Source organism: Podarcis muralis, chromosome 10 (assembly GCF_964188315.1).
Source record: "Podarcis muralis chromosome 10, rPodMur119.hap1.1, whole genome shotgun sequence".
NCBI lineage: Eukaryota > Metazoa > Chordata > Lepidosauria > Squamata > Lacertidae > Podarcis > Podarcis muralis.
This window is the reverse complement of record NC_135664.1, coordinates 24,953,396-24,968,216: the sequence shown is the minus strand read 5'-3', so window position 1 is coordinate 24,968,216 and position 14,821 is coordinate 24,953,396. Positions and strand designations below refer to the sequence as shown.

General features: G+C 41.9%; 1 protein-coding gene across 2 annotated transcripts; it reads left to right on the top strand.

Annotated features, from left to right (window-relative positions):
- Positions 1 to 3,167: 3,167 nt before the first annotated feature.
- Positions 3,168 to 14,801, top strand: LSMEM1 (leucine rich single-pass membrane protein 1). 2 transcript variants are annotated; one of them, XM_028747274.2, is made up of 4 exons: positions 3,168 to 3,296; positions 7,948 to 8,076; positions 12,950 to 13,087; positions 14,550 to 14,801. In XM_028747274.2, exons 2-4 carry the CDS (start codon positions 7,953 to 7,955, stop codon positions 14,726 to 14,728), a joined length of 441 nt encoding a protein of 146 aa, XP_028603107.2. In that variant the 5' UTR covers positions 3,168 to 3,296; positions 7,948 to 7,952; the 3' UTR covers positions 14,729 to 14,801. The 2 variants fall into 2 exon arrangements, with proteins under 2 accessions (XP_028603107.2, XP_028603106.2); XM_028747273.2 differs by having other exon boundaries at positions 12,947 to 13,087.
- Positions 14,802 to 14,821: the final 20 nt, after the last annotated feature.

Sequence of the window (14,821 nt, the reverse complement as noted above, 5' to 3'; positions counted from 1 at the left end):
TTTCTCCTCCAAAGGATGCCACACCCAGGTAACACTGCTTCCAGAAATTCTCACTACTTGGGGTTATGCAACAACAGGTGGCTTGAGTGCCCAATTTTCAATTACCAGCTAAACATTTCTGGACATCTTCCATTCCGTACCATGGGGGACCTAGTTTTGCTTCTAGATGTAGATATTACCTGGTGCTTACTCTTCTCAGTTTAAAAATGAGACTTGAGACTTTGGGATCTAATAGGACCTGATAGCTGATGAGTTATTTTTTCTTATATGGAAGGCAACTGCATCATTATGTTCTAATATGCAATATGGTGCAATGTGACCTAGATACCCTTGAACCAGAAAACACACACATCTTCACAGTACCATCCAGCAGAAGAAGTAAGATGTAATCTGTAAAAGCTTTTGCTGTATCAAAATTAGGTTTAAATATGCTTTCATTTAATTAAAAAAGTCTTACAAGGGTTGGAACCTTGTACAGGAAGCTGCCGTAGAAACATTGAATTGTGGAGTTGGAAGGGGACCTGAGGGTCATATAGTCCAACCCCCTGAAATACAGGGAGTCAGACCATTCGTCCAACTACTCTACACCAGGGGTGGGCCTCTAGGTGTTGGATTCCCAACAGCACCAGCCAGGATGGCAAATGGTCAGGGACAAGTGACCTGTTGATGCCCACAACCCTTCTTACGGTCTTAGGACATTGGTACACATGCTGGGTACAATCTTACTAGGGTTTAGCAGTTCCTAAGGATTGCTTTTTAGCGACGCGGGTGGTGCTGTGGTTTAAACCACAGAGCCTAGGACTTGCCGATCAGAAGGTCGGCGGTTCGAATCCCCACGACAGGGTAAGCTCCCGTTGCTCGGTCCCTGCTCCTGCCAACCTAGCAGTTCGAAAGCATGTCAAAGTGTAAGTAGATAAATAGGTACCGCTCCGGCAGGAAGGTAAACAGTGTTTCCGTGTGCTGCTCTGGTTCGCCAGAACCGGCTTAGTCATGCTGGCCACATGACTTGGAAGTTGTCCGCCGCAACCCCAGTCGGTCACGACTGTACCTAATGCTCAGGGGTCCCTTTACCTTTTTAAGTATTGCTTTTAAAATAGATCACAGCAGTTTCACCTTTCTTTTTTTAAAAGATTTGTTTATTTGGTTTTCTGATCAAAGTTTTACAATCACATATCCAATACACAACATAAAAACAAGATTCCAAAGAATCGCCTGGACTTCCCTCCTCCCTTTTGTGGGTCCTGTTGTTATTAATCATTTCCTCCTGCATCTTTTATGATAATCCAAATCAGGCATGGGCAAACTCGGCCCTCCAGATGTTTTGGGACTACAACTCCCATCATCCCTGACCACTGGTCCTGTTAGCTAGGGATGATGGGAGTTGTAGTCCCAAAACATCTGGAGGGCCGAGTTTGCCTATGCCTGATCCAAATCTTTTACATCTCCATTATGTCCAAAAGTCACCATTAAACTACAAGTGTTATTTACAATGGTTTTTAAGATAAATTATGAATGTTCCCCCATTATTAAAATTCTGCTCTTGCTGACTTCTGACTCTTCCGGTCATTTTAGCCATTTCGGCATAATCCATCAATTTGATCTGCCATTCTTCTCTGGTGGGGACTCTATATTCTTTCCATCTCTGGGCCAATAACATCTGTGGTCGCATACATAAATAGCCTTTTCTGCTCCCTTGGGATTTTGGCACCTAGAATTCCTAAAAGAAAAGCTTTGGGGTTTTTAGAAAAAGTTATTTTAAACATTTTTTTTCAACTCATTATAAATCATTTCCCAGCAGCTTCACCTTTCAGACCCTATCTCATTGATTTGGTGGGTTTTCCTCCCTTTATCTCACAAACTGCCCTAATGTCAGCTGTATGTTCTGTGGTAACTTCTCTCAATGCAGCATATATATATATATACAAGGCTTCTTTCCTCACCAGCTGCATCTAAGAGCAAGCCCTCAAAATGTGTGAAACTTCAGGTATCTTGCGCCTGAGCCTCCTTGCTGGAAGTAAAACAAACCAATACGATTTTATTTACCAGTATGTGGAAATATTAATTACCGTATTTCTATGTAAATATGAAAACGAAAGGACAATAAACGAATTTGCATATGCACTGAGAAAATTGACTACTGGCCACTGGCCGGTACGCCATTTATTTTAAATAGTTGAGTCACTTTCCTATTAAAAGTGCCCAAAGTGTCAATTAAAGAACCAGAACTTTGTAATGCTAAATCTTATTTTTTTAATGGTAAAAAAAAAGAGCAAACGTAGTAGACGTAATTTTTGTCCTGCTAACTGGATGAAAGCTGGAATAGCATTGTTACTCAAGTTTTGAATCTGTTTTGGTGAATTTGTTTTATGTTTTAATAATACTGATTTTTTTATTTTAAAAAATACTTAATGTTTTTAATTGTTGTAAGCCAGAGGGCATCTGCACAGTCCCCTCCCTCCACTGAAATTCGACTTAAAGGAAGCATTCTATTGTAGTCAACAGTATAGGTTGTGACATGCACTTGTAGTTGTGTGTGTTTTGGCACCAGGCACAGTTTCTGCAGTCTGCAAATTTGCCCACTGGCCCAAAAAGGTTAGCAACCCCTCTATGTAAGCTGGGGGTTTTTTGTTCAGAAAAGCATCCTATAAATATTTTAGAATACTAAATAAATAAAGAAGACTTAAGATCAATGCGACAGCAGACAAGGAAACCAGTGGAGAGGTGCAGGACCATAATTCAGTTAAAAGCCTTGGCTATGTTGAATGGGTTTTGTCTACCATAACAATGAGTCTCCTGCCTCAGTTTACCCAGGAGGTTATGGTGCCACTAGATGAGAAAACCAGCTGTATCAGCTTCAACTCTTGAGGCATTCAGTTCTCTCCAATGGATAGTGAATACATACATGTTTGCAACTTTTATATACCGGAGAACAACATTGCACATCATCAGCATATTTTATTGACGTGGTGGGTTCATATCTATTCACGAATGTTATAAACTTTACCCTGTCTGTATATTTTTCTCTCTATAAGTGTGTTTAAAAATTATAGTGTCTTCTAACGAAGTATTTGAAACCTGACAACTTGGCTCAAATGAATACTAAATATAGATGGAAAGCACACTGTGTTTCAGAGCTAAGCTTGTGGGTTTAGTTGAGACACTCCAATGGCGTTCCAAAGGACAAGAGGAATAGCATACAGTATGTTTTCTACTTGAACAAAATACCAGAATTCTTCTGAAATGATTTAGAATTAGACTCTGGAGAATTGTTCTGAATTCTGGACATGGTTAAAGATGTAAGTAACCTTCAGTTTTTATGGTTTTAAATCTGCTAATATTTATTCTTTGGTTAGTTGGATTTAGTTTCAGGTCTTTGGTTAACTGCAGTTACTTTTTCTGCTAACTTCTCTCTTCATCCTGAATAAATTAAACGGGGGGGGGGGGACAAGTGAGGAGTCAAAGACCAAATCAATACTGACACCAACTCACTCAAATGCACGAAAGGTTATAGTTACCGTGTTAAGAGCGGCTGAGTTTTGAGTGCTCATGCTGTTAGCTTCTGCTTCCAGCCACACTCAAGGGAAAGAAAACACAAATCACATGCAACTTCTTGGTTTTAATTTTTCATTAGACTTAAGTGCATAGCAGGACAGCTGGCTTTTTCAAACTATACTTAAAACCAGTCAGTCAAAGCAAATTACATTGACTAGAGCAGAGTTAATTAGAAGATTCTTCCATAGTTCTTGCTTGTTGATTCCCTTAACCGGAAACGTTGAGGAAAACATCTCCCTCAGGGATTTCAAAAAACGCTGTGAATACTGGAGGTGAACCTTTAGAATTCTGTGCAACTTGGGTTAAAGCACTGTGTCTGGTCCTTTGTTGAGGGAAACCAAAAATAGAAATAATGAATCATTATATGGCTGTGTTTGATATGGCTCCCTTCCCTGGTGACAGTTTCCCATGGGAGCAATAATCCCTCCGTCCTGAACTCAGTGTTGCATATATAACATTTTCGATCAGAATGGGCATGTTCATTGTAACCAGAGCTCTCCTTGCAATCCTCACTAGTTCAGAAAGAAAGGTTCTGCAAACCTTATTTTTTTTATCACTTATCAGTATTTTTTCCTCCATCTCTTTACTAATGGGAACCTTTTGCTTAGCTTCCTTGTATTTGAATATATAGTACCCTGACGCTCGGTTCTGAGAGAGATTGACAGCAAATAAGCATGCAGAATGGTGCAGGCACATGTGATGAAAGCTGATGCAGCTGTCAGGGATTTCATCTTTCATATTTGTGCCTCAGGATTGGCTGTTAGTACACAGCCAACCAGCTCATTTCAACACTGCAGTGCTGTGCATAAGAGATGAAGTATGAGTAAGAGATAACATAAGATGAGCCTGCTAGATCAGACCAATGGCTCAGCATCTATCCCAGCATCCTGTTCTCACAGTGGCCAACCGGATACCTGGACATGAGTGCAATAGTATTCTGCTCACCCGCCCAGTTTCCCAGAAACTGATACTGTACTCAGATGCATGAGGTCTCTGACAGGGGAGGTCATGGCGAGTAGCCCTTGATAGCTTTGTCTTCCACAAATTTGCCTAATCCTCTATTTAAAGCCATCTTTAAATAGGTCATCACTGCTTCCTGTGGGAGCAAGTACCAATACGCTGCATGAAAAAGTTATGTAATCCTACAGACGTTCTACCCACCACTGAGCTTATATATGGCAGTTCAAATGTACACCAGTGGTACAGTGGAGCTTTCTGATGTGCAGACATTCTTCATGACAGCCCCTACGGCCACATCTCCATAGCCACGTCCATTCTAAAACTATTATACAAAGGGGGAGGGGGAATTAACCAACCTATTATGGCTGTAATACCAAGCCAGCTTTCCCCCACTTTGCTTGAAATTCATAAGACGAACCTGCAGAAGCAGTCCAATGGCCCATCTAGTCCAGTATTTTCTTCTGACAGTGACCAACTAGATGCCTATAGGAAGGCAGCAAGCTGGAGGTGAATTCAAAAGCACTTTCCCCAGTTGTGATTCACAGCCAAGGCTGGCCCACACATGAGACAAGGCCTTGGGCAGCAGAATCCACAGGGGCAGCAGATCCCAATGTTGATCTTTATTCTCCCCTTGTTCCCAATGTAGAGCTTCACGCTCCTCTTCTTCCCTAGCAGGGAGGAGGCTGCCATTTTGTGGTTTGCCTCAAAGGTCCAAATGTCTTGGGCCGGCCTTGTTCACAGCAACTGGCATTCAGAGGCTTGCTGCCTCCAACAGTGTAAATAGGACATCTCGCCTGATGGAGAGTTCTGGCGGACTCAGTAGCTTAGTGTATGACATTTTGGTTGGTCTTAATTAATGGATTTTGGACTTTTCCAAATTTAATTTAATTTTACCCTTAGCCCTGCCAATGGAACCTATTTCTTCCTCTGTTTCCACTGAGAAAGGCTTACTATTTATTTGGCATATGGAAGACGGGCAAATAGAGACCCGGGAAATGCCGTCGCCAATCCTGCAGGAAAATAAGTCGTGGGGCTGCTCACTCCTGCTCCAACACCTCACTTAGGTAGACTGAGGTACAGTGATAGATTTCAGCAGTATAAGTGAATACAGTGGTACCTTGGGTTAAGAACTTAATTACTTCTGGAGGTCTGTTCTTAACCTGAAACTGTTCTTAACATAAGGTACCACTTTAGCTAGTGGGGCCTCCCGCTGCCGCCGTGCCGCTGCTGCGTGATTTCTGTTCTCATCCTGAAGCAAAGTTCTTAACCTGAGGTACTTTTTCTGGGTTAGCAGAGTCTGTAACCTGAAGCATCTGTAACCTGAGGTACCACTGTATAATCATATTTTATTAAGCTAATGATTCAGAGGGAGGTTTGTATCATGATTTCCGGGTTAGAGGAGTCTGTAACCTGAGGTACCACTGTAATACTTCCACGTTGCTAAGAAGCAGTCTAATTTTTCAGTTTGATATAAAAGCATAAGGGCCCCTTACAGTCAATACTGAAGAAAAGATGACTCAGGAGACTTGTGGCACAGAAACCAAGGCACATGGAAGAAAGTTGGACAGATATTTTTAATGCCATTCAGCTTGTCCTTGGTGAACTGCCAAAAGGGTAAAAGGTGAAGCAGAGCAGACATTTGTGCACTGCATCAGAACAAGTTGGAAACAAGAAACTTCTCACAATGTTTCAGAACTTCCTTTGCAGCAGTCCTGTAGCCAGATTTCCTTATTGGGTGGGATGACCACATTTCTGAGTGCAGTGTTTTTTGGCCTCAGCCAATTTCCCGCTCTATTCACTTGTGGGAGAGGATGTGGGAAAGCCAGGAGGAGGGAAAGGTAGTGATCTTTCCCCTTACTCCTTCTCTTCCATGCAGAGTAAAATTCATATTTACATAGCCCATTATGTAGGTTAACAGAAAGTTTAGTTTGAGCACCAGGCATTAAATGACTGGCATATTTTTTTGCTTTATAAGAAAAAGGGATGTTAATGATACAGTGAACAAGGTGACACTGAAAGGTATAAAACAAACAAAATAATCTTTGCAAAGTTAAAGATTTGTGTGGAGTTTGTTTTTTCAAAAATTCAATCTAATCTTGTTCCTGACCTTCAGATTTTCCTTCCTGTTAACTGGATGTTATATAAAGTGCTAACTAAAACAACTTGAAACTAATTGTGGAATGCAAATGGATTTTTAAAAAACTGGTTGCTGCATTCATTTTTCTGCCCAGAAACCCAGAAAAAGTCTCATACTGAGCTTCACACATTGGGGAAAATCAGAAATAAGGCCTGAGCAACCAGTCAGTTAACTGTAAAGTGTACACAGCCATGTTTTTATTCCTCTAGGGCTGTTTCATTCTTTGCCATCAGGTACACAAGAAAAAGAAGAAAAAATAGCCACTCTGATTGTGATTACAGTGGTACCTCGTGTTAAGTACTTAATTCATTCCGGAGGTCCGTACTTAACCTGAAACTGTTCTTAACCTGAAGCACCACTTTAGCTAATGGGGCCTCCTGCTGCTGCCACACCGCCGGAGCACAATTTCTGTTCTCATCCTGAAGCAAAGTTCTTAACTTGAAGCACTATTACAGGGCTACTCTGCACCCTTCAGTATTTTCCTCCATTTCTCCTGTTAGTTTACATGTTTTCTCCTTCGTTCCACATTCTTCAGATGAGGCCTGTGAGACTTCTCATGTCTCCCCATTAGCTGCCCCATGAATGGGGGGCAGGAAGGCGCCTGTGTCAGCCACCATTACCATGATCGCTCACAGAGAGAAGTTCTTGGCACCTCTCCTTTGTTCAGAGTGGCGGGGAAGATCCTAGCAAAAGTGTAAGCATGTGTGTTCCAAGTAGGAGAAGCTGAGTCACCACAAACAGGAGCTGAGCAGGAAAAGCAAACAGTGCCTTGTGCATTCTGGATTTTTGAGGGCATATTTACTGAGCAGGTGACATAGGAGGTACTGAACTCCATACCAGCATCCATCAAGGTCATACGGAAAACCTTGGTGAAAAGTTAGATTTAAACATAATCAGCATCAACAACAGCTTTCTTTTTGGAGGTTGCCATCATAGGTGTTTGCTGCCTAGAAGAGCAAATATATTGATTAGAGACATGTTGCCAAGTTTCATTAAAAAAAGAAGAAGCCAGCATGGTGTAGTGGTTAAGAGCGGTGGACTCGTAATCTGGTGAACCGGGTTCGCTTCCCTGCTCCTCCATATGCAGCTGCTGGGTGACCTTGGGCTAGTCACACTCCTCTGAAGTCTCTCAGCCTCACTCACCTCACAGAGTGTTTGTTGTGGGGGAGGAAGGGAAAAGAGATTGTTAGCCGCTCTGAGACTCTTTAGGGTAGTGATAAAGCGGGATATCAAGTCCAAACTCTCCTTCTTCTTCTTCTTCTTCTTCTTCTTCTTCTTCTTCTTCTTCTTCTTCATAGGTGTGATGGAGAGTTCTTCCGTGGAAAGTGACTTACAAAACTTTCATAAAGAAAGGAAACTTTATGCAGTTGATTCTTTGAACAACTTAAATGAACAAAATCTTTGTGCAGATCGATATCGGCACGCCGGTATGTATGCTGCAGACCATTTGTCAACCACCTTTCGGGATATCAGATTAACGCTACTCGTTTTGTGGCTTATTTGTCTACATAAATGTGTTCTCAGGGTGGTTTAGTAAGAAGGGACCAGGTGTTAACTGTGCATCTAAACCATGGGTAGTCAATGTAGACTCCAACTTGAGTCAGCACCTTGCAAGGTTAAATTAACAAGTTGGCATTCACAATAGGTGGACAGCGTGGTTTGTGTGAGAGACATAGCTTAAATCTATCTGTCTTCTGTATACATTTTAAAGATAATAGTTCAAAATATATGACTATAGGTTTATTTACACAACTGTGCAAAAATATGATTTTCTTTGAAGATGGGGCTTAGTGGTGATATATATTTTCTTCCAAAGAGTGAATTTTGGCAGCTGCCATTTGTCGTGCTAAAGTGCTCCAGGGGTAATAAAAACTGCAGTGGCCAAAAAAATCCGTTCTGCACAACAGATAAAGAACGGTACAGAGACTCTGTCTTCTGTTTCCTTTGATTTTTATGTTATATGATAATATCACTGATTTATGAATAAACACTGAACTGGTAGTGATTGCATTCTACTAAGCTGCTTTGAGTCGCTCTGAAAATAAAACAGGGTGTTGTTGTTTTTTTATAAATAGAACAATATGCTGAGGCTGTTAAAAAATTGTTAATTGCCTACTTGTTCACTGCTTTTCAGGCTATGAACAATGTGCTTCGTCCATTAGCTGCTTTCAATGTGTACCTCTTTCTTTCTCTAGAACTTTTTAGCTGCCGTATATTTCCCTGCTGAATTAATTAGCTGCATGCGCAGCACAATCCCACGCATGTTCCTAGAGAAGTCAGTCCCACTGTGCTTGCTGCCAAATCAATACATTTAGGACTGCCTTAATACGCCGTATTTATTTATTTGATAGATCTTATATTTCACCATTCTTCCCAGATTGTCCTCCGTCCAGGCACTGACCAGACCCAGATCTGCTTAGCTTCATCGAGTTGGCTATGTCCTTTGTCTTCAGACTGTGCCCTTAACCAGCTTGTCAGAAGGATATGAGATTTTCATTTTCTCTGATTGTTCTATTTCGATCTGAATCATTGGACTCTAAACTTCACTATTTCAGAGATGGGGAGCCTGTGGCCCTTCAGAGTGAATGAATGAATCTCTATTTGCATCAGCCATCGGCCGTAACAATAAAACAACAATGCGTTATACAAAGAATAGAAATAAAAAAGTCAATTATTTAAAATACATTTTAGGGTTTTGTGTGGCCCTCCAGATATTGTTAGACTCCAGCTCCCATCATCTCTTACCATTGGCCTCGCTGGGTGGAACTGATGAGAGTTGAAGTCCAACTGCATCTGAAGAGCCAGTGCTTCCCTCTCCTTGTTTTGAAGAGGAGGAAATGCAACCCTTTCTGGGATCATCGTTTCTTCAGCAGAGGTTCAGCTGACCATGATATTCCCTTGACAAGACAGATAAGTTTCCCCGCTCCATATAGCCACATCCGATAATCGTTTTTCAGTTGCTCCACCCTAATTTTATTCTCGTGTGTATTTGTCTCTACTGTACACATGGTAACAAATATTATTTTTAGCTCTCTGTGCTCAACTCCCTTGCAGTGTTCTGAAAGTTCTTTGGAAGTTATTGTCTCTTGGCAGCATTCCACATTTTGATGCTGGAACAGATACAGAATCCTGTGGCTTGTCCTTAACTTAGAAAGCGTGCCTATATACAATTTGTCTGAAAGTTCTCGGTAAAATGTGTGCTGTAGAATGGTTTGTTTCTGATCAAATGGACAGGCATGTCAGGAGATATCCCTAAGTGTCCTGGGTCCCTCAGCGTGGTGCCCTTTGCCAGCCTGCAGCTTTTTCCTCTAGGTCACATGGCAACCAACTCTGCCCTCCAAACACAGGCTTTGTCCTTCTCAATCTAACTAAGAGCTGGAGGGGCCCCACCCATTTTTCATCTGGCACGGAGCCCCCTTTCCTTTGTTGTCTTAATGGCCCATTGCCTTTCTTTTGTTCCCGGCTGTTATCTCACCAGGAAGCTAGCCTGGCTTGATCAGCTTTTAAGGCTTGCTAGGATTATACAGGTATCACACCCAGAAACTCATAACAATATTATAAAACATGAGAGGGGTAGGGGTGTGTGTGTCCTGATAACCCGTATTATGTGGTGCCCCTCAGCACTGTTAAGGGTTACTATGGGCTTCCAGTATGGTGAATTCATCTTAGCACTAGTTTGCAGGTCAATGCAGGCTTTGAGTTTTTAAAGGACTGCTTCTCAGAGCCATTTGTTTTCCCTTCTTTTGACTTCAGTGGGCTGCTCTCCAGTATGCGGTTTGGGAATGCAGCCTTGGAGATGTGTGCTCTTGCCCTCTAACATTCAGACAGATGCCCTCTTTATGGCTGTCAGCTGTTTTTACGCAGGAATCTGTGATCAGCTTTCTAAATTGGAAACATCCTTGGGAATTTTATTATTATGTTTTCAAGTAATGGTTTTATGAGTTACAGATAGGTAGCCGTGTTGGTCTGCCATAGTCAAAACAAAACAAAATTCCTTCCAGTAGCACCTTAAAGACCAACTAAGTTAGTTCTTGGTATGAGCTTTCGTGTGCATGCACGAAAAGAAGTGTGTATCTGAAGAAGTGTGCATGCACATGAAAGCTCATACCAAGAACTAACTTAGTTGGTCTTTAAGGTGCTACTGGAAGGAATTTTTTTTGTTTTGGTTTTATGAGGTTTTTTAAATGCCCCAATTAATGCAATGCCTTTGTGTATGGTAAGATAAATATGAAAACTGAAATTTCTACATTATTTTGTTTTGTTTATTACATTTATATCCCACTTTTCCTCCAAGAAGTCCAAGGTGGCATACACTGCTTTCTTCCTCTTCATTTTTATCCTCACAACAACCCTATGAGGCTAAGAGACTGTGACTGGCCCCACGTCACCCAGTGAGCTTCATGGCTGGGCAGGGATTTGAACCCTGATCTCCCAGGTCTTAGTCCAGCATGCTAACCACTATACCACATTGGCTCCCCACCATATTTATGTGCTGAAATGCATTATCAGGTGCTCATTTATTTATATTGGATCTCAACATGGGCAATATATAACACAGCGAGCCTGGAACCATTTTAAATGAGCTTCTGAAATAGGTCCCTTCAGTTTAGCCTGGGTAGAGACGCAAGGCTGCATGTCTATTTTGGCCAAGAACACAGCAGCGCCACACTGTTAGCAGCTTGGCAGGGTTTCTTGCTCACGGATGGTTTTCAATACTTTAATCTAAATTCTCTTGGCCAGCTCACTTTTTAAGGACTGCCCATTAAGCAGAGCGGACAAGAGACATTTGTTAAAGATAGCTTACTGTGTTTGAAAGCCCACCCTAAGGGTATTCCACATTTCATTCCTGTGACTGGGAAGCTGCCTCCATTGTGATGGAACTCAATAAACTTAACACATAATAGGTTTGTTATGAAATGGAGGAAATGGGGGAAAGAGGGGGACAACTGTTAAAACTTTGGTTTCTCCTCAGGCAGGAAGATTTGTGTTAGAAAAATTAGACTTGCTCTCAAAATTTGTCCAGTATAGCCAACTCTTCAAGTAGGGATTTATGCTAGTCCACTCTGTTGATTCTCTGAGGGCTTTCTGTGACAGATACTTTAAAAATGGTTCTGTTCATGCCTGGCAGAGAAGAACCAGGACAGTTGTGGGGAAACTTTGACCCGCCGGTTTAGCTTCCATGCCTAGCCATGTTTGCTGGGGCTGATGGGAATTGTAGTTCAATAACAACTGGAAGGTCAAAGGTTCCCCACACCTGTCCTAGGAGGTTGTTAAAAGTCAGCTACTTATTATGCCGTCACAATTTTCTCTGTGCCTCACGTCCAGTCAAGAGTGAGCCAAGAAGTCAGATTCAAAGGAAGGCAGAAGAAAACACAGCAAAGTCAGAAATATGTTATCATTCAGCCAAGGACCCCAAACAAGCAGCCTCTTATAGCCTTTCCTGTCCAGTGACCAACCTGGAATCAATCCAGGGCCAGAATTGCTCTTCACATGGGCAAACACAAGTGGAAGACATCTTGCACTTTTTACTATATTGCTCACTATACACTGGACCCAGGAGGCGATTTCTCACCCGACCGTCCGTACAGGAAAGATGTCTCTACCCAGCGGAGAAGGTCCTACAGCTTCTTAGCAATGTAAACGCTTCAGTGACTCATAAAGACACCCTTTTTGCTTTGGCAGCCAAAAAGATCAGAAAGAAGACTCTGCACCAGGCTCTCTCAAACTTGGCCCTCCAAATGTTTTGAGACTACAATTCCCATCACCCCTGACCACTGGTCCTGCTAGCTAGGGATCATGGGAGTTGTAGGCCAAAAACAACTGGAGGGCCAAGTTTGAGGAAGCCTGCTCTGGACAATTTAGCAGTGAACTGTAAGGGAGACACAGAGACCTAAATAGAGACTATTATTTGTGGCACGGCACCCCTTTTGCTTGTATTTATTTTTGATTCAGATTTGTCATGGTCAATGGCTAGTGCAATAAAGTTATTTGGATTGGTTGGCTCCCCACATGGGCCAATCACACACACGGACACATCTGAAGTAACAGTCTATTGAGTAAGCATGTGATGCATTTTAAGTCACCTTTTAAGTGAATAATTGCTTATCACGCTGAAATTAAGAGTTTCTTGAATGACATGATGGTGGTGCATTACTTAGCAGGGGGAATACATGGCTCCAGTTCAGAAATTATTAGCATTTCCCATTATTGTCTTCTTAAAACCAGAGCCAACTTGCTATGTTTATTCACAAAGGCCATTGCATGTTTTCCTCTTAGAATTTTGTCTTTGTTTTACAGCAGTCTGGGAAGAGAACTTACACAGTCGGAGGTGTTTGACCATTCAAAACAGCATGAGATGCCAAAGCTGGTTCTTTGTCACATTGATCATTACTTTAATTGTCAGCTTGGCACTAGTTTCTTTTGTAATAATCTTAATAGGTAAGTAAGCATGCCTTCGTTCTTACGATATCAATTGCAAGGGGAGGATAGGATGGAATTTAATGGCCTAGACTCTATATGTTTTGTAGCATGCTCTCATCTTTGATATGTGGCACAATGGATAAATGAATAGATGAATGAATGAACGAACAATGCTCACAGTGGCAAGAAAAAAGTATTTTAGTATAAAGCTGTGTGAATAGCTAAGAAGCTGATCTTATGTGAATGGAAATCTAAAACCCACCATCCAGTCAACATTGCCTTGTTTTGCAACTGGCAGGGAGGGAACAGGTGGTTTATATTAAAAGAGACTTGGGTAATGCAATTTGATCTCCCTTCATATGGTGTTTTAGAAATGCTATGTGATTCTCCTGTTCCTCTCCAACCCCCTTCTCTCTCTCCTTTGTACTTTCCTAGGATAGGCATGGGAAAGAATGAGAATGGGAGTATGTGGGCGTGTAAATTGTACAGTTGGTGCGATTTTGGCTGGAAGTTTGTTTGAGGTGGGCTAAATTCTGTACATGAAAAGGGAGGAACTCAGAGGAATTTGGGGATTATGATTGTCACAAACGGTAATACAAAGGCAATGTTTTGAAATTATAAATCACATGATATAATAAAATGTATAATATTGTGGGGTTTTTTAAAAAGTCATTTAATATGGGGGGGGTTTTAAGTCATTTAATAAGGGACGCAGGTGGCGCTGTGGGTTAAACCACAGAGCCTAGGGCTTGCTGATCAGAAGGTTGGTGGTTTGAATCCCCGCGACATGGTGAGCTCCCGTTCCTCGGTGCCTGCTCCTGCCAACCTAGCAATTCAAAAGCACATCAAAGTGCAAGTAGATAAATAGGTACCGCTCCAGCAGGAAGGCAAACAGCGTTTCCGTGCACTGCTCTGGTTTGCCAGAAGCGGCTTAGTCATGCTGGCCACATGACCCGGAAGCTGTACGCCGGCTCCCTCGGCCAATAAAGCGAGATGAGTGCCGCAACCCCAGAGTCGGCCACGACCCTTTACCTTTACCTTTACCTAATACGGAGAACTGCTGAAATGTTACTCCAGGAAGGCAGAGATGAACACCAAATAAATGCAGAAGAACACAGTCTTTGGCTCAGTGGATCAGGGTTCGTGTGGATGCCAAAAAAACTATTAGTCATGATTTTATGATAAAAATGTATGTTTTCTGCTGTCCCCCACTCTTAAGCACAGTTAACTTTGCTTGGGACATGGCAAAGTCATAAATGCAGCAGTCTTGTAAACGTAAATGTTCTTAAAACCTTGCTTCACCATTCATACATTAATTTCAGCCTTCACCTATGCCTCGACTCATTGTGCCTGGAAGCAGGTTGCCTCACCCTGCTGAGGAGAAGGGTGCAATTTCCTGATTATGCAATTCCCTCTATTATGAACCATATTCAACCTGACAATCTGAGTGCTGGTTTAAACATTGCCTTTTCTTCCATAGTTCACACTGGAGACAAGATGGATGAAGTGTCAAGAAAAATAGTGCTAGAAAAGAAGAGCATTGATGACCTTAAGGAATTAAACGACATGATTTTGCAATACCTTAATCAGACAGAATGGATGGGGAGTATAGGAAACTTCAGCAGAAAGCAAGCAAGGGAACCACATCCAGGCTATTGACTAAGGGAATAATGAGCAGCTGGAAGGATCAGGAGAGTGTGTCATTTTTGCAATAAAATCCACTCTCATTATACTTACCTAATTCCTGACATC